The sequence below is a fragment of the Callithrix jacchus genome, chromosome 6 (genome assembly GCF_049354715.1).
Source record: "Callithrix jacchus isolate 240 chromosome 6, calJac240_pri, whole genome shotgun sequence".
Lineage (NCBI taxonomy): Eukaryota > Metazoa > Chordata > Mammalia > Primates > Cebidae > Callithrix > Callithrix jacchus.
This window is the reverse complement of record NC_133507.1, coordinates 9642349-9665205: the sequence shown is the minus strand read 5'-3', so window position 1 is coordinate 9665205 and position 22857 is coordinate 9642349. Positions and strand designations below refer to the sequence as shown.

General features: G+C 49.6%; 1 protein-coding gene across 3 annotated transcripts in view; it reads right to left on the bottom strand.

Moving 5' to 3' along the window:
- ADAMTS17 (ADAM metallopeptidase with thrombospondin type 1 motif 17) overlaps positions 1-22857 on the bottom strand; it is a 334842-nt gene that overhangs the window by 242977 nt on the left and 69008 nt on the right. For all 3 annotated transcript variants that reach the window (XM_035303700.3, XM_078375967.1, XM_078375968.1), the window contains 2 exons: positions 22174-22331; positions 15409-15452 (listed from right to left, as the gene is read on the bottom strand). In XM_035303700.3, coding sequence (XP_035159591.1) covers positions 15409-15452; positions 22174-22331 — 202 coding nt within the window. The remainder of the gene's footprint in view (positions 1-15408; positions 15453-22173; positions 22332-22857) is intronic.

Below are 22857 nucleotides of genomic sequence, written 5' to 3'. Positions count from 1 at the left end.
GAGTAGCTGGAATTACAGGCACATGCCACCACACCCAGCTAATTTTTGTATTTTTAGTAGAAACGGGGTTTCACCATGTTGGCCACGCTGGTGTCGAACTCCTGACCTCAGGTGATCCACCCGCCTCAGCCTCCCAAAGTGCTGGGATTACAGGCAAGAACCACCACACCTGGCCAACACTGAGTCTGGTAAGTAACTCGCCCAAGGTCAAGGAGATGGCAGAAAGAAGACTCAAGCCCAAGTCTGATAAGCCCTGCAGGAGATGATGGAGTGGGCCGAGGGGTACCCTGCTTGCTCCGACTGTGGGACAGCCGCCCACCCTGGCTGCCCGCCCCGCTGGGACCCTTCCTTTGTTCACAGAAATACTGTTGCCACAGGTAATCTCAATGCTTCTAATGGCCCTGGCCTGCAAACAGGCTGCAAATGAGTGCCATGTCCAAATGTCACCTTCAGGGCAAAGCCTTTGTCCACTCCAGGTAAAACGTCAGGTCCCACCCCATCCGCTTCCAACCCTCTCATCTGGTTTACGTGTTCCCTTTACCTCCTGCCTCCATCCACACTCTGGAGTGTACCTGCTGACTTCACATGAGCTGCATCCCTTCCACGAAAACATCAGCCCCACAAGAACAGGGGCCTTCGTCTGGTGCCTTGAGTGTCCCCAGGGCTGGAGCAGGGCCTGGCACACAGTAGGCCCTTGACAGATCTTTACAGTATGAATGCCGGAAAAGCAGAGCATCAGCAAGGACAAAGATCCGTCCTGAACACAGAACCCGTGATGGACGCCGCAAAGGAGAGAACACGGTAAAAGCAATGATGGGAATTTAATACCTGCCAAGAACGAAATGCGTGGGCACAGGCCTGGCAGAAGAGACCGGAGTTGAGCCCTCAGACTTTTGCTGAGAGTCAGTTTGATCCCAGCTCTGTCACTCATGAGTGACATAATTTCAGACAAGAAATGTATTCTTTTAGAACCTCAGTTTCCCCATCTGTTCAGAGGAATAATGATACCTCACTTAAAATGTCATTGAAAAGCGAAAAGGGCTGGCTGTGGTGGCTCACGCCTGTAATCCCGGCACTTTGGGAGGCCAAGGAGGGCAGAACATTTGAGGTCAGGAGTTCAAGACCAGCCTAACCAACATGGTGAAACCCTGTTTGTACTAAAAATATAAAGGCATGATGGTGCATGCCTATAATCCCAGCTACTCAGGAGACTGAGGTGGGAAAATCACTTGAACCCAGGAGGCAGAGGTGGCAGTGAGCCAAGATCGAGCCACTGCACTCCAGCCTGGGCAACACAGGAAGATTTCATATAAAAAAAAAAAAAAAAGTGAGAAAAAAAAACTGCCTGGGGTCAGAGCCTAGCTTTGCTTCTTACAAGCTGGGTGCCTTCAGGCAAGTGATCTCCCTCTCTGCCTCTCTGATCACCACGTTGGCCAGGCTGGTCTTGAATTCCTGACCTGTTTTCCCAAATCCAAAATGGAAGGAACAGCACAACCTCCTGCATAGCGTTGTACAGATTAAATGACTCAAGACCATGAAGTGTTCAAGAAACGGTAGCTGTTCTCAGTCTCGCTTCCATCCCTCCTGCAAGCACGGGATGAGGAGCAGTGATGGCTGTGGTCTTCGCCACAGTAGTGACTGGTGCAGGGACAACGCAGTTGGCCCTGCTGAAAGCAACGCTCTTCAACTTTCCAAGGCTGGGGCGAAAGAAGGCGTAGATCTTGGCACCACTCCCAGGCCTGTGAGATGCTGGACTGTGTGGATGCCCATGACCAGGAGAAGCCCGAGAAGAGGCTACCGTTTGTGAAAGCGACAATGAGGGGGCCTCTGTCCAGTGTTGCAGGAGGAAGTGCTGGAGGCAGCTGTGGACCCACAGAGGCTGGCCTCTTGCCATGCTTTGACATCTGATGAGCCACCAGGTTCCCTTAGCTGCCTGGCGCTACTGCAGCACAGACCGGGGCACCTCAGAGAGAAGGGAGATGGTGTGGCCGGGAGGAGGGTGGACACGGACGCATGCCACTCCTATGCAGTGGATATGACAAAGAAGTCAGGTGGGAATTCCATCAGGGCCTCACCACGCTTTGGAGTGGAGGGATGGGGAGCCCTCTGAGGAAAGACGCCCCCGCTCGGGATCCACCCACTCAGCCAATGAAGGAAGAGGTGGCCTCCAGGTGAAAACCTTCACCTGATGTCCTGTCCCGCTCGGTCACCACAAAGCCAAAGCATGCCCAACGCCAACAATCTAGGCTGTGCGGCAGAGCAGCGGGCCTGCTCCATGTGGACCGAGCTGCACTGCACTCTTTCCTGCACCCAGCTGCTGCTCAGGAGCCCTGGGCCCCACCTCAAGCCCAAGGCTGGCTCTGGGCCCTTAACAGAGACTGAGAAGCTGCTGGTCAGCACCCAGACTGCCACCGGAGACCAGGGCTGCAGGCACCTTTCCGCTCCCAGGCCTTCGTGACTTCTGTTCTCAAGGAGCGGCAATAGCTGTGCTGCTTCCTCCTCCTCAGTCCCAGACACCTGCAGCAATGTCAGGAACGTGTTCCGAGACCACGGCAAAGGCTGAAGGGTGAAAGCATATGCCACCGTGGCCGGAGGATTATTCTGAGCTGAAGGCAATAGAGAAGAAGCAGGTACAAGAAAGCTTTCTGTCCTCCCATTCTCTGCCAAAAAGCAAGACATGAATTTGTAAGGTGCTCCCGTCACTTCTCTCCTAGCAAGAGCAGAAACTGACCACCGGGGACAACCCAGACCCTCATCAGTCCAGAGGGCACCTGAGGAATCTACATGACAAGCTCGAATAATGAGCCCTCATCTGCCATTAGTTCCCCCACAGCGGACCTCCGCAGTCTGCCATCCAGAGCTCAGTCCTTCCCTCGTCACCTCTGGGAATGCATTATTCTTTGTCGAGATGCTGCACCAGCCCAAGTTCTAACCACCCCTCTGTGTTCCTCATTGCTGAGGCTTCCAGCTCATACTAAACTTCGGCTTTTCTCTTGTTCATCTGTGTTTTGTTTTTCTCTGTTGCTATCAGTCTAATTTGCAGGGTGGGGCGGAGAAAAAAAAAAGTTAAATTTTCTTCCCCTACGAGTCCAAGACTACTTTTTAAATCCTCAGTAAAAACCACTCAAGATTCTAGCTCTACCACTCATTCCACCACACCATGGCAGGTCGCCCACCAAAAGTTGTTCTTTAAGCCTGAACACAGAGATGGTGCCACTGTCTGCTTAGTCCCCACAGGGATGGACATCTTCACCGCTTTGAGACGTCAAAGTATCTCAAGGGCAGGATGTTGTAGATATAGACTAGCACTTGGGATCGTTGTGCTAACTGCTTTAGCAAACACAACCTCACATCTCAGGGTCTCAACACACTCTATTTCACACTCACGAAACATCCAGTGTTTCCGGGACCATGGCTGCCAGTTCTGTAGACAGCCTTAGCCAGTCAGCCCATGCAGAAAGAGCCCCAAGTACCATTCATGGATGTGGGGCCAGGCCTGGAAACAGCTCACACCGCTTCCACTGCCATTCCACCAGGCAGAGGGCCGTCACTTGGCACTCAGCCCTTTCCTAACCTTGACTCAGCTCACCTCACCATGACTCAGGCCTTTCCTAACCATGATTCAGTTCTCGTCTAACCATGGCTCGGCCCTTTTCTATACATCAGTCCAGCTTCCTCCCGCCACAACAGCACTTGCTAGGCATTTCTAATCCAAGTCATCTATGCCAGTAATTCCAAAGGTTGCTTAAACTAAAGTCCTAAATAGTGGCCAGGTCCAGATTCGGTCACTGGTAGAGCAGGCCAACAGATTGCCCTGACATAACCTTCCCTCTCCTTCCTGAAGCACTTAAGCTGCTTCTTTGTAGAAACTGAGGTTAAAAACGCAGAGCCAACTTAAGATTTCACAAGGGAGGCTCAATTTAATGAACTCACAAAGACCACAGGAGCCTAGTGGGCTGCCTGAAATATGCAAGCTACAAACAAACATTCTCCCTCAAATTGCAGTTCGGACTCCAGAGGGTCACTCGTGTCCTGCCCTTGTGATTAATTCCAAGCACCCCAGTGGCTTCGGCATGACTGACCTTGCTCTTTACACCATGAGTCCAAAGGCGGAGAGGTCACTGGGAAAATGAACTCTTGGCCCAACTCTAAAGGGGCGATTTTAATGCCAGATGCAAATGAGAACTGTCCTTTGTCCAAAAATATCAGCCGTAACTTCAGTGGGTCTCAGTGCCTGCATGGTCCAGTTCGGCCCTGGAGTCTAAGGCAAAGCAGCACAGCCTAGCAACCAAAAAAGAAACTGCTTGCAAAGGCACCCTCATCTCCACGTGCATGTCCTTAGGAACACTGAAAACAGCTCTAATTCACCCCCTGGCAACACTTCTTAGAATGTCCCCTCCTCTCCGTAGCCTCTCCCTTCCTGGGCGGTACCTCTCCCTCCTGTCCCACACACACCACCCTCGGGCCCTGCACCATTTGTGTCCCATGACTCCTCCCTCACCTCCCAGGGGAGAAAGCAGGAGGAGCCCTTAGCTGGGAACTGTCTTTCTCCCACCCTGCTCATTTTGCTTGGACAAAATCTCAAAGAAGTGCGGTGGCTCACACCTGTAATCCCAGCATTTTGGGAGGCTGAGGTGGGTGGATCAGGAGGTCAAGAGATCGAGACCATCCTGGTCAACATGGTGAAACTCCGTCTCTACTAAAAATACAAAGAACAATTAGCGGGGCATGGTGGCACGTGCCTGCAATCCCAGCTACTCAGGAGGCTGAGGCAGGAGAATTGCCTGAACCCAGGAAGCGGAGGTTACAGTGAGCCGAGATCACGCCATTGCACTCCAGCCTGGGTAACAAGAGCGAAACTCCGCCTCAAAAAAAAGAAAAGAAAAAAAAATTCACAACATTGCTCCCTGTGTCGTCTTACTTCTTTAAAAAAATTATGGAAATCATACATAACACAAAATTTACCATCTTATCTATTTTTATTCTTTCTTGAGAGGAAGTCTCTCGCTCTTGACCCCCAAACTGGAGTGCAATGGCATGATCTCGGCTCACTGCCACCTCTGCCTCCTGGGTTCAAGGGATTCTCCTGCCTCAGCCTCCTGAGTAACTGGGATAACAGACACCACGCCCAGCTAATTTTTGTATTTTTATTAGAGACGGGGTTTCACCATGTTGGCCAGGCTGGTCTCAAACTCCTGACCTCCGGTGATCCGCCGCCTTGGCCTCCCAAAGCGCTGGGATTACAGGCGTGCTATCTGTTTTTAAGTGTACGTTCTGTGGCATCACGCACATGCACACTGTTGTGCAACCATCACAACTGCCTACCTACAGAACTTTTCATCTTCCTCAACTAAAAAAACCTTGCCCATTAAACACACATTCCCCATTACCCCGTTCCTCAGCCCCCAGCAACCAACATCCTGCTTTCCGTGTCCGTGAATCTGACTACTTCAGGGGCCTCAAGTGAGTGGCATCATTCAGTATTGTCCTTTTGTGACTGGCTTATTTCACTCAGCATAATGTCCTCAAGGTTCATCCATGTTACATGCGCATCAGAATCCCCTTCCTTTTCAAGGAAGGGTCATGTTCCATGGTATGGACGGACCACCTTTTTGTTTATCCACTCACCCCTCTATCAACCCCTGGGATGTTTCTACCTCCTGGCTACTGTAGACAGTGCTGTTACGAACATGGGCAAACAAAGAGATCTGAGTCCCTGCTTTCAATTTTTTGGGATATGTATTGCTGGAGACCCGAAGAATGTGAGACGTGACCAACTCAATACACCTCTAGAGGCCAGATGAGCCAACGTGCCGTTCTCATGAAAGCAGGTTGTCGGGAAACTGACACACTGCGTCTGCCTCCAGAAGGAGCGTTGGGGCAGTTACGTCCCAGGTCCCGTGCTCCTTCAGGTTCTCTCTGCTCCCTGAGGTTATCTACCTGAACATCTGGAACCTGTTGAACAAAGAAGCAGTACCTGTGATCCATCAAGTAGCTGACGACAATCACCACCTCCTCCCTATTCACTTAATAAATATGAAGGGCCGTAAAAGCTCAGGGCCTTTGTTCACTAGAAGCAAAGGGCCCCCATCCCTTCTTTCAAACAGAACCTTTTGTCTTTGTCTTCAATTCCAGTTTGTCCTCCTTCGTTCATGAGGTAATTATGGCAATTGTATTTTTTTAATTTTTTGACAAACTGCCATACTGTTTGCCATAGCGGATGCACCATTCTGCATTCGCACCCAGTGCACAAGGATCCCCATCTCTTTCCATCCTCGCCAACATTTGTTTTTCCTGGTTTTGAAAGTGGTCATCCTGGCCAGGTGAGGTGACTCCCACTTGTATCCCAGTACTTTGGGAGGCCGAGGAGGGCGGATCACCTGAGGTCAGGAGTTCTAGACCAGCCTGGCCAACATGGTGAAACCCCTTCTCTACTAAAAATACAAAAACTAGCCAGGTGTGGTGGTGTGCACCTGTAATCCCAGCCACTTGGGACACTGAGGCAGGAGAATTGCTTGAACCCGGGAGGTGAAGGTTGTAGTGAGCCAAGATCCTGCCACTAAACTCCAGCCTGGGCGACAAGAGCAAGACTCTGTCTAAACCAGGAAACAAACCAAAGGGGTCATCCTAATGAGTGTGATCATCCCCTTTAACCCTCACAATAACCCTAGATACTATTATCCCCATTTTTCAGATGAGAAAACAGAGCAGGAGATACTAGGTCAGTGTATCAGTCTATTCTCGTGCTGCTAATAAAGACATACCCAAGTTTGGGTAACTTATAAAGTAAAAAGAGGTTTAATGGACTCACAGTTCCACATGGCTGGGGAGGCTTCACAATCACGGCAGAAGGCAGAGGAGGAGTAAAGGGATGTCTTACGAGGTGGCAGGCCAGGGAGAGTTTATGCAGGGGAACTCCCCTTTATAAAACCATTAGATCTCCTGAGACTCACTATCACCAGAACAGCACAGGGAAGAACCACCCCCATGATTCAACTACCTCCCACCAGGTCCCTCCCGTGACACGTGGGAATTGTGGAAACTAGATGAGATTTGGGTGGGGACACAGCCAAACCATATCAGTAAGTCATTCAAGGACAGCGGTGGACAAGGAAGGTTGGAATGCAGGTCTAACTGCAGAGTCAATGCTCAGACCACAGCACTAAGTCACGCCTTCGCATGGTGGCCCCTGGTGATGGGCTCAGCCTCCACCATAGGGATGAAGGGCTGTGCAGGTGGTAAGCAGGAGTTTGAGGGCCCCTGTACAGCAGACTGTGGTGGGAGCCCTTCCCTGGCTCTCAGCCTGCGATTTCCTTGGCTTGTTCCAGTAGAGCAAAAGCCTTGCTCCAAGGGTACCGCTACGGATGGTACCCCGTCTCCTTGCCTCTGCTGCACCTCTGAGTGCCGGCTGTCTAAGAACAGGCAGCACACAGGCTCTAAGAGCCCTTCGGGACTCTGTTACAGAGAAGGCACCACATCAAGGCCTAGTTTCCCATTTACAACTCTATTTTCCCTCCCGCTTTCTGGTAGGGTTTTGTTGGTTTGCTTCTAGCAACCCTAATAAAGGGTCGGGCTGACTGAGAACTGCATGATTGGAGTAAGAGCCGCACTGTGAGGCAATGAGGCGTGGAGCTGCATTCCAACCTTGTCATGCGGTGCTCCTTGGCCCTGAGGAACAGAAACACCGACAGAACAGCAGAGACTCCTGCTGTTGTCACACCGAAGCAGTGCAAGAATGACAGAGCAGTGGGCTGTGGCCTGACACCAATGCCACCAACATCTTGTGCAGGTTCACAGCTGCCAACCTGGAAGGGAGCTCTGTTTTGGAATCCCCTCACAGGCAGGGGCCTGGGAAGGTACTCACCAGCCACCTCAAGGAAGGACACACTCACAGGCCACCTACTTTCCCAGCCAGACAGAACGAGGAAAGGGGCTGTGTGCCTGCATTTGAAAGGCCACAGCTGCAAACCCTGCATGGGGAGCTGCTTTGCTTGCTCAGCCCTCTTGCTTTCCAGCCCAAAAGGCAATCATGCACAGCCCCGCGTTTTGTTGGTCTCTGTCTAGTTCCAAAGTAAATGTTGGTTCTACATCTCCGAAGGGCTGGTAGAAGCCCATCCCATGCAAAAACATACCTACATATTTTCACCATTTTCTAATGTATTTCAGCCATTATGTAACCTTAGACACAACCCTGGCAGGAAGAACAAGGAAAGTGGAACTCGGTCCCCTGGGGCAACTGGTTTCAGTACGGACTTCCAGCCAAGTCCCAAACACAAACCTCCCGCAGTGCAATCTTATTTTGTTGTTCCCAGGGCAGACAGATCTTCTCGGGAGGCTCTAACAAGCACTGGGAGAAAACTTACAGATTTTGTAGTCATAGCAGGAGCCTCATCAGGCTTTAAGGTGTGGGAAGCACACACACTGCACACTCCCATGTGCGTGCATGCACCCCAGGCGTGTGTGAGCGCAAAGGTATGTGTATATGCACGTGCATGTGTGTTTGGTACGTCTGCGCAGGTCTAGACACATGCATCACTTACGTGTTTATTCACCCCAGTCACTGTATTTAAGCTGCGCACAGAGCAGCCACACAGAGGTAAAGGCAGGCAAGTCCTCCGGATCACCTTTCCCTGTCCTCTTCTGTTCTCTCAGGCATAGTGGCTCTGATGCACAGTCTCTGGAAGACCCTCTCCAATACCCAGACACAGCCTAAGTGATCCTGGGGAGACAGTACTGACGCTTAAAGTGAAACCTGTGAAAAAGGGAACTGGTCTCCTAAAGTCTCCACTTTCTTATTTTCTAAGCAACCCCATCAGCCAAGAAACCCAAGCTGAATCTGTGGGATACAAAGCCCTAAACTGAATAGCATGCGACTTTCCTAAGTCTTTTAAGCACATGGTCTAGTTTTTAATAGTATCATGAAAGTGGACCTTGCCAAAAAATTCTGCACTCTTGATGGCTAGATGTAAGCATATTTGATTCCCCAAATTGAAAGCTTTCGTAAAACCTCTCAAAAAGCAAAGAATATGCTCAAAAGCATAATTATAAATGCCAAGGTTGCCTCTGACAAACTGATGAATTTGCTGAAGACTGCAAGTTGTCTGATTCGGGACAACAAACATGTGATTAAATGTTCAGCCTTCGCCTCTGTAACCTTCTCAGAGGAGACACCAAAGACACATGGTGGATACCTTGGAACAGGGGCCAAAGTGAGATGGGCCCTAGGTAAGGAGGAAGCTGCTTCAGAACTTACTCATTTGAAGGAGTCATTTGCCCCTGGGGTAATGCCTGGAGACTACACTTTTGTTTAAAACTGTATTTTATCCTTCCCTTAGCCATATTTCATCATAGCTTTAATTTTGCATTTTGCTTTTGCATTTTTAATTTTATTTTTTCATAAGCTTATTTGCCATCCATGTATCTATAACATATCTGTTGAAGTGGTTTGCCTTTTAATTTATTTAATTTTTTTTTTTTTTTTTTTTGAGACAATGTCTCTCTCTGTCACCCAGGCTGGAGTGCAGTGGTGCGATCTTGGCTCACTGCAATCTCCACCTCCCAGGTTCAAGTGATTCTTCTGCCTCAGCCTCCTGAGTAGCTGGGATTACAGGCGCGTGCCACCATGCCAGCACTTTGGGAGGCTGAGGTGGATGGATCACAAGGTCAAGAGACAGACTATCCTGGCCAACATGGTGAAACCCAATCTCCACTAAAACAGAAGAAATTATCCGGGCATGGTGGTGCTCGCTTATAATGGAGTCAGATGAAGTCTGACTCTGTCGCCAGGCTGGAGTGCAGTGGCATGATCTCAGCTCACCGCAACTTCCACCTCCCAGGTTCAAGTGATTCTCCTACCTCAGCCTCCCCAGTAGCTGGGATCACAGGCACCCACACCAGGTGTGGCTAATTTTTGTATTTTTAGTAGAGACAGTGTTTCACCATGTCGGTAAGGCTGGTCTCAAACTCCTGACCTCACGTTATCTGCCCACCTCGGTCTCCCAAAGTGCTGGGGTTATAGGCATAAGCTGCCGTGCCAGCCCTGGTGTGACTTTTTTAAAGCATGCCCATTTACCTGCTCACTCAGGTCCACCCAGGACAGAGGAGTGTGGTGAGGCCTCTACACTGCAGGGCTCAGGGGAATAAGGGCCTTGGAAACTCCAACTCTGCCTACATCACTACACCCCTGTGAAGCCTAGAGATGCTAAGCCTTGTGTTTCAACCTTCACCAAAAGATCTGAAGGGTGCAGTGGGCATCGGTCCCCTTGGACTGTCTGGCATCCATCCTCCCACCTGGCTAAAGCACAATGACCCCCTTTGGGAACCTTCACCCCCAACATGTGTTCTTCCTGGGAGTGCTGTTGCCTCCCCTATGGAAGCCCAGAGGCCATTATCTCCCTCACACCAGTGGATGTGGGGTGGGGAGGGGGGAAACCACAGGACCCTGGGCTGCTGGGGGCAGATGGAGTTCACTCCCCAGCCATGGTGGCACATGGACCAGAAAGGCCTTGCCACTCACCTCTATGTTATATCAGTGGCCTCCCCACTTCCAGAGCTCCCCTGGGTGCTGCCTGTGTTCCAAGCCAGGATCCCAGCCTGGTGACGGCCCCCTTCTGATAGGTACCCTTGGCTCATTCCTCACCAACAAGAACGCAGACAGATGGGCTGATGCCGAAGGAGAGTGTATTTCATGGAGGCCCCAAACCCTTGCAGTGCCTGAGAGGTTATTACAATGCTGCGTTCAAACTGAGCTCTGAAATCTATTTTAAACTATTTTAGGAACACTCATTAAAACATGCAACAGTAATAGGTTCCCCCTGGGGGACTACTGACAGCGGGGATCAGGGCAGGAGGAACCTTCTAGGGGGCCGATAACATTCTTCACCTATATCTGAGTTGTGGTTTCAAGGGTCAGACTGCACAACTACGTGGATGTACTGAACGCCACAGAACTGTACACCTAAAGATGCTTCTGGTGGCAAATGTTATGTATACTTGACCACAGTATCAAAAAGCACAGACTAAAACAGAATTCAAAATATTGCTGTAAATTGATTTTTTTTTTTGAGATGGAGTTTCTCTCTTGTTACCCAGGCTGGAGTGCAATGGTGCGATCTCGGCTCACTGCAACCTCCGCCTCCTGGGTTCAGGCAATTCTCCTACCTCAGCCTCCCGAGTAGCTGGGATTACAGGCACGCGCCACCATGCCCAGCTAATTTTTTTGTATTTTTAGTAGAGACGGGGTTTCACCATGTTGACCAGGATGATCTCGATCTCTTGACCTCCTGATCCACCTGCCTCGGACTCCCGAAGTGCTGGGATTACAGGCTTGAGCCACCGCGCCCGGCCAATTGATTTCAATCAATATCAGATTAAGCCAAAACAGAAGCGTACAGGCAGAAATTTAAAATCCATCAAGTTTTGCCCTCTTTACATATATGTGAGCTGCACCCTAATTAAAACAACAATAACAAAAAACAGTGTTATGTACCAAATTACACAACACTGGCCAGCTAAAGCTTTCCTAGTCATCTTGGGCACCAGATAACTCCTTTTCTGCAGAACTCAAGATAGCATTTCAGGCTAGAGCTGGATCCTGCGGTTTCAAGGCAGCTGGTGAAAATCTCTCAGCACGGGCAAGCATGCACCTATGGGATTCAGATTATTCTTCTATTCTGTGCAATCAAAACAAAATATGAAAAATAAACTGGATGTTGGGATGAGAAAATTACAGAGATGGAACACAGATAAATGGGTGCCAATGGTTAGGGAAAAGGAGGGTGGCAGGGGGTGGCTCTCAAGAGGTGGTCCAAGGGGGCACCTCAGCCAGCATGAAGCCTTCTGTTCTTGATTGTCATGGTGGATGAAGCTGTGCATGTGGTAAGATGTCACAGAACTTTACACAAAAGCATACCGAGAAATGAGTGTGTGCCGAAACCCGTAAGCCTGATGAAGAGCTGTAGTCTAGCTCACAGTATCGGGTCCATCCACTTCCTGGTTCTGAGAGCACACTGCAGTTACGTCAGATGTCACCACTGGACAAAGCTGGGTGAAAGGTACAACAGACCTCTCTGTCCTCTTTTTGGCAGTTATCGTGACTGTATAGTTATTCAAAATAAAACATTTTAAAGTCCATCAAGTTGCATGCTGAGAACAATGTACACTGCCAGAACCCTAGTTTTCATATTTTTCTGCTCATTAAATCATCTCACTGTTCTTAGTGACTGGCTTAATCAACTGTACAAGCAAAACATGATACATAAAATAATAGGTATATTAATAAAACACCATATAAGTTTAATCTTTTTTAAAAAGGCATCAGTTCCTTTGGAGAAGCTGAAAATCACTGGGGTCAGAAGAACACACGACGGGGCCCAGGAGCTAGGCTGGGCCTGCCCTCAGCTAACCAGCTGTCACACGAACAATGACAACGATGCCAGTTCTGACCATTAAAAGGCTTCCTTGTTGAGGAAGTGAGACATAGGCACCTGGGAGAGGATATAAGGACATAAGACACTCCCGGGTAGCACGTGGCTAAGTATCGTATGAGCAGTGCTACGGACTGACTGTGTCCCCACAAAATTCTTATGTAGCAGCCCTCACTCCCACTGTGACTCTATTTAGAGACAGGACCTGTAAAAAGTGGCTTAAGGTTATATGAGGTCATGGGGGCTCTAGGCCAATATGACTGGCGTCCTCCTAAGAAGGAGGAGAGACAGCAGGCAGGTACACGCACAGAGGCAAGGCTGGAGAGGACTCAGGGAGAAGGCGGCCACCGATGGCCAAGGGCAATGGCCAAATCTGCCAAACCTGGATCTCTGACTTCAGCCTCTGGATCTGTGAGACAACACGCTGCTGCTGTTGAACCCACTCAGTTTATGTGGCATTTTGTTATGGCAGCCTGAGCAAACCAATCAAAACTGGTATGGTGATGTGGCTCAGGAAAGCAGAAGATGCCTGATTCGAGGCAGCTGCCTGCTCTTCACCAGTGGCCTGAATACAGGACGTAACCACAATTAATGGCATATTCCCATCAAAAGAGAAAGCTTTTATACATTCACAAGAAACTGAAAGCTAGCTATAAATCCTGTGGAAGAAAACTACACCATTATATACACAGTTTTAGTGATCACCGGAATTGGAGTTCCTTCATCTGCATTTATTCAATTCATTCATTCATTCAGTCAGTCAGTCAATCAGTCCTTCTTCATTTAATCAACCAACCAACAGCAATGAGGAAGCCTCTCTAGCTAGTGCCAGGTACTGAAGGCCACACAGCCTGGAGGCCAGAGCTGGGCTCCGTGTAGTGCAGAGGCTTCCAGGAGAGAAGGGCAGGCAAGGGCTATATGACTGATGGATTGTGTCCCTGCGGGGCAAGCCAGGGAGGAGGAGGAGCACAGAGCAGAGGCGACCCTGGACAGGGGGACTGTGACCAAGGCTGACCTGTGAACCCGGGGACAGAGCAGCCACTCCTAGGGACAGCACATGCCTGGCAGTCCTGTTGACAGAGGTCAGCCCGTACACATCTCCATGGCCCCGACCCGACCTGGGCCTGTGTCAGCCAGCCCTCCTGGGAAGCATACTTCACATGGCCTTTCTCTAGCAATCCCTCACGGAGACAGCCCCCAAATAACAAAGCAGGAGTTGGCTGCTTGCTTCATGACACCTTGCTCTCAGATCTGTTTAGAGGACTAATGAAGTATAATCTATTAAAAACCATTTTGTGCTGGGCACAGTGGCTCATGCCTGTAATCCCAGCACTTTGGGAGGCCGAGACGGGTGGATCACAAGGTCAAGAGATCAAGACTAACCTGGCCAACTTGTGAAATCCTGTCTCTACTAAAAATACAAAAATGAGCTGGTCATGGTGGCGGGCACCTGTAATCCCAGCTAGTCGGGAGGTTGAGGCAAGAGAATTGCTTGAACCTGGGAGGTGAAGGTTGCAGTGAGCCGTGATGGTGCCACTGCACTCCGGCCTGAGCAAGAGAGTGAGACTCAGTCTCAAAAAAAAAAAAAATCATTTTGTAAACTCTAAAATGTGACATGAAAGACAGTTATCATTATATTAGATTTCAAAGGCTCTCGTGAGTCACCTAATCCAAGCGATCATTTGATGGATTAAGAAACCACACATACCCAAGGCCACCCAGCTGGCATGCGCCAGAGCCAGAACAAAGTCTTGGGATGACTCACTGCCGGGGCTCCATGAGCAGCTCAGCTGTTCCACATGTTAATTTCATAACATTATGTATTTTTCACACCTATACTGTTTTCTTTGATTTTACTACAATTCTAAACATACACGATTCACAATTTTTATTCTGGCCACGCAATATGGTATTTCGCCCTCCCGTTGAACACAGGTTTGTGTTACGGCAAAACTGGACACACCCTTGGCATTTCCCGTTTAAACCAAACACTCTGCTCCTACACCCAAAGAACGGTTTCTGTTTGAAACCCAAGAGAGGTCAAGAGCAAACCAGGCAGAACTGAAGGCAGGCGAGAAAGGAAAATGGCAGGGGAAGGGGAACGGGAGGGGAAGGTAGAGGAGGGGAAGGGGTGTTTTCCCAGCACTGGATGCCACTTTCAGTGTTGTCACACTCAAAAGCGATCAGCCTGGCAGCAAGGCAGGTGGAAGAGATCAGATTTATTTGTTTATTTTTTTTGAGATGGAGTCTCGCTCTGTCACCAGGTTGGAGTACAGGAGCACGATCTCAGCCCACGGCAACCTCTATCTCCTGAGTTCAAGTGATTCTCATGCCTCAGCCTCCTGAGTAGTCAGGATTACAGGTCCATGCCACCACACCCAGATAAATTTTTTTTTGTACTTTTAGTAGAGACAGGGTTTCACTATGTTGGCCAGGATGGTCTCAATCTCCTGACCTCGTGATCTGCCCGCCTCGGCCTCCCAAAGTGCTGAGATTACAGGCGTGAGCCACCGAGCCCGGCCGAGATCAGATATCTTACAATAGAGAGTCATCACCCTTCACCTCTTAGAGTGAAGATCAATAAAGGTCATTTGCATGCATGAGAATAAACTGCTAAGCTTCCACCTCACGACCACAACTGTGTAACTTAGCGGGCTGCCTCTCCTGCCTGGGTGACCAAAACGCCCAGAGCCAAATGCAGTCCCAACTGCAGACACCTTAGAGCAGCCTGGTGGCTCCTCCCCTCGGTATCACTTGTCGTGTTTTCCTTACTGACCCTTCATCTAGACGCCTTCTGCCATAAATAACTTTGAAACATTTCAGGAAAATTAAAAAGGGAAAGTCCAAGAGCAGCTTACAAGAAGAGAGGCAACAGAATGTGCGGCACTTGCTTGAGGAGGGTTCCTCCCCTGGGATCCAGTAGTCTCCCAATTCCCCCACGGTGTATCAGCCGCTCGGATTATTATTTCAAGCCTTAACTTACCAACAGTGTCACATGGTTCATCTTTCTGTACACAGAAATCTGTCCTAAAAAAAAAAAAAAAAAAAGAAAGCCATCGTCAGGTATATGCAGTATCCCCAAGAATGGGAGAAGAAAACACTGTCAATTACCCTCGCGTAGCCATCCCATGAGGTTATCCTTCCAGTGGCCACCGGCCACAGTGGACGGTAACAGGCAGCCGTGTCTGGCAACAGTAACCCATCCAGATTTCCCAGGGGTAGGTCCACTCACACCACGAAACCCTTCTTTTACAGATCAACTATTCTATACCTAACAGTTTCTGGAAGGACTCCTTGCAAAGGCTGAAAACGTTTTGGAAGATGTTTGCCAAGTCACTGATCAGAGGCAATTCTCAGGCTATAGCACCCACTGCAGTGGCTTCCCCGAGCCGCTCTACGTAGGCAGCAACTGGTTTGTAATGACCACGTGTCGCTTTCACGAGAAGACAACAAAAAGTCATTTTTAAAAACTGTATTCCACTACCATGCAGCCATAAAAAAGACTGAGATCATGTTCTTTGCAGGGACATGGATGGAGCTGGAGGCCATTATCCTCAGCAAACTAATGCAGGAACAGAAAATCAAACACTGCATGTTCTCACTTGTAAGTGGGAGTTGAATGAGGGGAACACACCGACACGTGGTGGGGAACACCACATAGCAGGGCCAGCTGCGGGGGTGAGGGAGACAGGGAGCATGAGGAAGAACAGCTAATACCAAGGTGACGGGCTGATCTGCACTGCACACCACGGCACATGTTTACCTACATGATAAACCTGCACATCCTGCACAGGTGCCCCAGAACTTAAAAGCTGAAGGAAAGTAAAACTGCATTCCTTCAATCTCCTCAGGATCCCCCGGGTGGGCACCTGTGGACCAGTGAGACAGCAAAGATGCTTGAAACCTGGTCCTGCCCAGTTCTGCAGGTCCAAGGGGTTCATCTGGCCTCTTGTGGCGAAATCAGGGGCCTGGGCTCTTCTTTTCTAACAATGGAGCATTCCCATGGTTCTTTGTAAGTTTCCATGGTCAAGAGTTGACCAGAGGGCTGGCTGGGGCAGGACTCAGCCTGGGAGCCTGGGGAAGAGCCATACCTGGCCCAGACATGGCCCCTCCCAGGCCCCATGCCCATCTTCTCTCAGGGCCCAAAGAAAGCTTGATATCCACACTTTCCAAAACCTCACTCCAAAACCAAAATGGAGAAGAAATATCACAAAGAGATGAAAAGGCCTTGATTTTCCCATCAAACTCCCTTTTAGAAGACGAAGGAACAGGTGATACATACAACTAGCACTGGCAGAGAGGAAACAGTTAAAACCAGGGCACAGGTTTGCTCACCAGCCCAACACCCACCTAACTCCAGTCCAACGCTACTGATCTGGCACCCTTCCCATTCCGGTATTTTGAGCAAAACACAAACAGACACACAGATACACTCTCCCTCTCTCTCACACATACACACACACACACACTCTCTCTCACTCACACATACACACACTCTCTCTCACACACACACACACACACACACAATCTCTCTCTCTCTCTCTCATACAAAGACCAGGCTGGCCTAAAACCTTGCTCCACGGTTTCTCAGAGATGTGAACAGGACGTGTTTAAAGCTTTGCCCTATTGCCTTAGCTGGGCAAAGGGAGAAAGGGAGAAAGAGACGGAGGCCTCAGTCGGACAGAATGGAAGTGAAGCCACAGGCCAAGGCCAAGGGCGAGACGAATGCCATTTTGAGAGCCACCCCTGTTGGCCAAGGACTCCTCCGCGTGTTCTCCCATCCAATGGCTGCCCTGAGGGGAAACAGACAGTCTCAAATGACAGACCCCGAGGCATCACCAGCTGCTTCACCTGAGGAAGAGGTGAGAGGTGTGCACAGCTCAGGGAGGGCCAGCTACACTCAATTAGAGGCCTGTTTGGAAAAAGTCAGTCGAACCTGAATCTCTTCTCTCCTTCCCGTTCAAGGCCCTTTCTCAGAAGAGAAGCAGCAAGGCACCTGCCTGCAGGGGTGGCTTTATCTCCAGGGACCCTGGCTTTGTTCCATTCATTATCAGGGGCACCCACGTTTTATGTCAGCCCACTGCCAACTCAGGTCAAACTCCCAGGCAGGGACTATGGGGTTCACTCCAGGAATGAAAAAGAAATGAGGGCTAGACTCAGCTCCCAGTCCCTGCGTCCACTGAAACTCCAAGGTGCCTTTCTCAAGGCTGACGTGAATCTGCATGGCAGGGCTGGCTTTGTGGGTGTCTGTCCCCCGCCCTGGGCGTTAGCTCTGGGGTCACGGGGTTCCATGTTTTCATTTTGCACTGGGTGCCACAAGTTACGCAGCTGGTCCTGTGCATAACCCACAGCCAGGCACACAGCTGGGACTTCATACATTCTTTGATTAATCAGCTGACGTTTCAATAGGCCCTGCAAGCTACCCAGCAGCCATGGCCTCAGCAGCGTTGGAAGCCGGAGAGCAGAGCACCAACTTCCACAGACTCCTGCTGAGACCTCACCAGGAACAGAGCCTGGTGAGCCGGCTCCTTGGCAGAAGGTAGAGGGACGGCGGCCTGGGGAGCAAGACAGTGTTATACTGGAGGGGACAGTCTGGCCGGAGGGATCCTGGTAGTGCAGCCTCAGGCCATCTGTGTCTGCTCTGGCATCTCCTGGGCACTCTCACCAGGAGCACAGGCCCAGGCTCAGGGAGGAGTCCTGTGTTCTCAGCTTCCTGGGTCAGTGAAGCCCTGAGGCCTCTGTGTGGACTCCATGTGATCCCAGGCCCAGTCCTCTCAGGGGTCCGTCCTAGTCGCAGACGCAGCTGCAGAAAACCCAGCTTCCACCGCTTCTGGCTCAGCAGCGCCTGCTGGACATGACGTCATGCTCACATCCTCCACAGCAGCCACCTGTCTGTCAGGGAATGTCTGGGAGTATACACTGTCTAGCTCAGGCACAGCCCATAAGGGGAAAAAAGAGCCTTAAATGGGAGGAAACCCTCACATTGACCGATCCTAGCTCAGGCTGTCCCCTGAGCGCAGCCCAGCCTCGGCAGCCTCAGATCGGGTTACGGTGGGAGGAAAGGACAGCTTCTCCAGGGCGGCAGCTGTCTCGCACCCGTCTCCATGTGAAAACATCAGCCTGTTATTATCCCAACCTAGGGAATTGCAGCTCTCTACCTCTAGTTATTAAACACGGCTTCCCAGTCAACTCAGCTTCCTGCCCGACTCCAGAGCTGCCTCCCCCATCCTTGAAAGAGATCCTCAATTTAACACCTGTGAGGACCCAAAGGGCGGGCCATGCACTGATCCGTTCGGGCTGGTAGCCCCACAGCAGCAGGTGAGATGGACTGTGATTGCTGACGGAGCTACAAGGCATCAGCCCGTAATATGTAGAAGAAAGCTCAGGCTCCCAGGATGGCGACAGGTAACAGCTATGCAGGAGGCCAATCGAAAGCTTGTTTTCTCTGTCCCTGGATGAGGACACTGCCCATGCCCCCAGCATCCTCATCCAGAACCACTCCCATGCAATTAGGACCCCTCTCCAATGTGCTCAGTTAGAACAGAACATTTTCATTATAAAATTGTTTATTGTACTAATAGATGAACATACAATTTACTATCTTAACCAGAGTGTAAAGTTCAGTAATGTTAAAGCCACTGTCACGCAACCGTCACTGCTATCCACCTCCAAATCTGTCATCCCACATTGAAACTCTGTACCCACGAAATAACAGCTCCCCACTCTCCCTTCTCCCCGACCTCTAGCAACCACCATTCTTTGTCTCTATGACTCTGACCATTGTAGGTCCCTCACATAAGTGGAATCCTGCAGCATTTGTCCTCAAGGTTCATCCAAATTGCAGCCCGTGTCAGAATCCCCTTCCTTTTTAAGGCTGAGTAATATTCCCCTGTACATAGACAGCATGTTTGTTTATCCATTCATCCATCCATGGACATTTAGGTCACTCCCACCTTTTGGCTATCATGAATAACGTTGCTGTGAAGATGAGTGTCCAAACATCAGAGTCTCTGCTTTCAATTATGTGGGGATTCAGCTCTTTAGGGTTCAGAAGTGGGATTATATGGTAACTCCCGTTTTGATTTTTCGAGAAGCCATCACATGGTTTTCTAAAGTGGTTGTACCATTTCACGTTCCCATCAATGGTGCACAACAGAGTTCCAATTTCTCCACATTCTTCCAACACTGATCGTTTTCCATCGTTTTGTGTATTAGTCCATTTTCACGCCAGTGATAAAGACATACCCAAGACTGGGCAATTTACGAAACAAAGAGGTTTAATGGACTCACAGTTCCACATGTCTGGGGAGACCTCACCATCATGATGGAAGGCAAAGGCACGTCGCAGACAGGAGAGAGTTTGTGCAGGCAAACTCCCTCCTTATAATCATTAGATCTTGTGAGACTTCGTCACCATCCCGAGACCTGCCCCCATGATTCAGTTACCCCCCACCAGGTCCCTCCCACAACACGCAGGAATTGAGGAAGAGATCTGGGTGGAGACACAGCCTAACCATGGCATTTTGTTTCACGGCAGCCCCTGTAAAAAGTGTGAGGTATAGAAAAGAACATTTCTACACAAAATATTTCCTCTGTGTTAAGTTGGGAGGGTGGAAAATGAAAAGAAAGTCTAATTCACAGCATCGTTGCAGTGAGGGTGTATCACGACGGCTGAGGTCCTTTTGTAAAAGGGCTAATACGGATGCTTTGTCAACAGTCATCTTGGTGACACTTATTGCCTCTGGAAAACAAAATGCCATTCGTCCCCAAATCCAGACTACTTACAAGTTCTTTCTCCACTCATTGAAAGGAAACAGCAGGAAAGAGACAAAATTTTTTTCAATAGAGGGAAAAGTTCCCATGAGCCATTAATTATTTAACAAAACATACGAAACTGCAGATTTCCTATAGTACTTATAAAAACTATATTCAAAGTAGAAACCATGGGAGTTTAGTTGTATATTGCACAGATGACATTGTTTAGAGCTCCTCTAGGAAAATCTTTCAGACCAAATATCATTGCCATTTGGAAAATCAGCTCCATTAACTTAAAATCACACACAGACACAGTTCCCAAGGACTCCTGCTTGCTCCCCAGATTGAATCTGCGCTCAAATCATGGTACCCTTGACCTGAACACTGCAACACCCAGGGCATTCTGCAGAAAGCCTCGCAGTCCCCAAATGCCATTGCAAAGTCACCTGAGCAACAGCAGCCTCTGGCCAGTGGGTGTGGGCGGCCCCTGCTCTTAAGGAAGGTGGTGCCTGGAGGCTCCCAGTGCTCACTGGAGTGGGCAAGGCCAGGTCAAAAGCCTACACCAGGTCATGTTCACCCCTTGGTCCTTGACGCCTGCGCCTGCATCAGCCCCATCATAGATAATCAGAATTACTAAAGATACTTTTTCCACAGTGTCTCTTCAATAATTCTGATTGTCTATGATGGGGCTCACATATGGATTATATATTTCATCATACCCTGCAGAAGCAGCAAGTATTCTCCCAAGGGATTGCCACATACAAAGCACGCTTAGGGCTGGCAACTGACTAACCTCCGCAGAGACTGAGCAGGCATCTATGTGGTAACACATACTGGCACTGTGTCTACTCTGGGATTTTTTTCTTTTTCTTTTTTTGAGATAGAGTTTCGCTCTTGTCACCTAGGCTGGAGTACAATGGCACCATCTTGGCTCACTGTTACCTCTGCCTTCTGGATTCAAGTGATTCTCCTGCCTCTGCCTCCCGAGTAGCTCAGATTATAAGCCTGCACCACCATACCTGGCTAATTTTTGTATTTTAGTAGAGATGGGGTTTCGTCATGTTGGCCAGGCTGGTCTCTAACTCCTGACCTCAGGTGATCCGCCCGCCTCAGCCTCCTAAAGTGCTGGGATTACAGGCACGAGTCGCCGTGCCCAGCCTATTCTGGTATTTTTGAAAGGAATGAAAGCTGCACTGTCCGGTGTCTGCAGCAGGGACCACAGAATTTCCCCAGATGACTTTGAGACGTCATGGGGCTCAGAGTTTGCAGCACACAGACTGAGAGACGCAACCAAAAGCATTTCTTGACTCAAAACCAAATGTTAAGTGAGATTTAACTCTATGTGGAGGACCAGGCGTGGTGGCTCACGCCTGTAATCCTAGCACTTTGGGAGGCCAAGGCAGGCGGATCACCTGAAGTCAGGGGTTCCAGACCAGCCTGTCCAACATGGTGAAACCATCTCTATTAAAAATAACAACAACTAGCCAGGCATGGTGGCACACATCTGTAATCCCAGCTACTCAGGAGTACTCAGGAGGCGGAGGCAGGAGAATCGCTTGAACCAAGGAGGCAGAAGCTGCAGTGAGCCAAGATTGTACCACGCACTCCAGCTGGGTGACAGACGCTCTGTCTCAGAAAAAAAAGTCCCTAACATTCAATGTTGACATATTCCTAGCAACTCTAACTAAAAGCTGGTATTTTTAACCTAATGGATTAAGTTATTAAGAAGTATTTCTGTGTATTTTATACAGGGAGATTTTCGGTATGAACACGTAACATGTTGTTCACGTTGTTAAAGTCAAGCAACCAAAGAAAAATCAGTATTCCTCAGAGAGGGCCGAGACATAAGGAAAAGTGACACAGCCACACTGACATCTGTGGATGTATCCCCCAAAAAGAAATGGTCCGAGTGCTAACGCTCAGTACCTGTGAACGTGACCTCATGTGGAGAAAGAATCACTGCATGTCAGTTACAGGCCAAATCCCATTTTACCTGGTCACGAACACAGCAGCATCCACCAGGGGCGGGTCGTCCTTCCCACCGGGAACCTGGTTGTTGCCGAGGTACCGCGCTCCTCCATACTCCTCGTTCTGCCAGTGACAGAAGCTCTCCAGGGACCGCTCACCATGGTGCCCAATGTACAGCTTAGCCTGAAAGAAATCGGGGGACAGTTAGAGACACAAACGCCTGGGAGGCCAGAGTGTAGATCGAGACTACGGCAAGGACGTTAAGGTGAGACAGTCACTCGCTGAGACACCGTTTGATGACTCACGGCCCTCTTAAGAAAAGCCTGATGCTTGCGGGTAAGCAGCATAGCATAAATCTGTAGGAACCATCAGAGGCCTTACATATAGGTGTGAATGAGGACGATGCTGATTAAAAAAAAACCATCTTCTGTTCTTCAGACAGAACAGTAAACCAAGCAATGCTCCCTCAGTCTCATGGTGAAGTCGCCTCGCCAGGTTACATCAGCACACGGGAAGGTGCTCCATTGAAAGACCAGAAAATAATGCTGCCATGAACCCAACCTGGGGTCGAAGCTCTAATGCAGTTTCAGAACGGAAGCCACGGGGCCAGGTGTGGTGGCTCATGCCTGTAATCCCAGCACTTTGGGAGGATGAGGCAGGCAGATCACAATTTCAGGAGAGCGAAATCATCCTGGCCAGCACAGTGAAA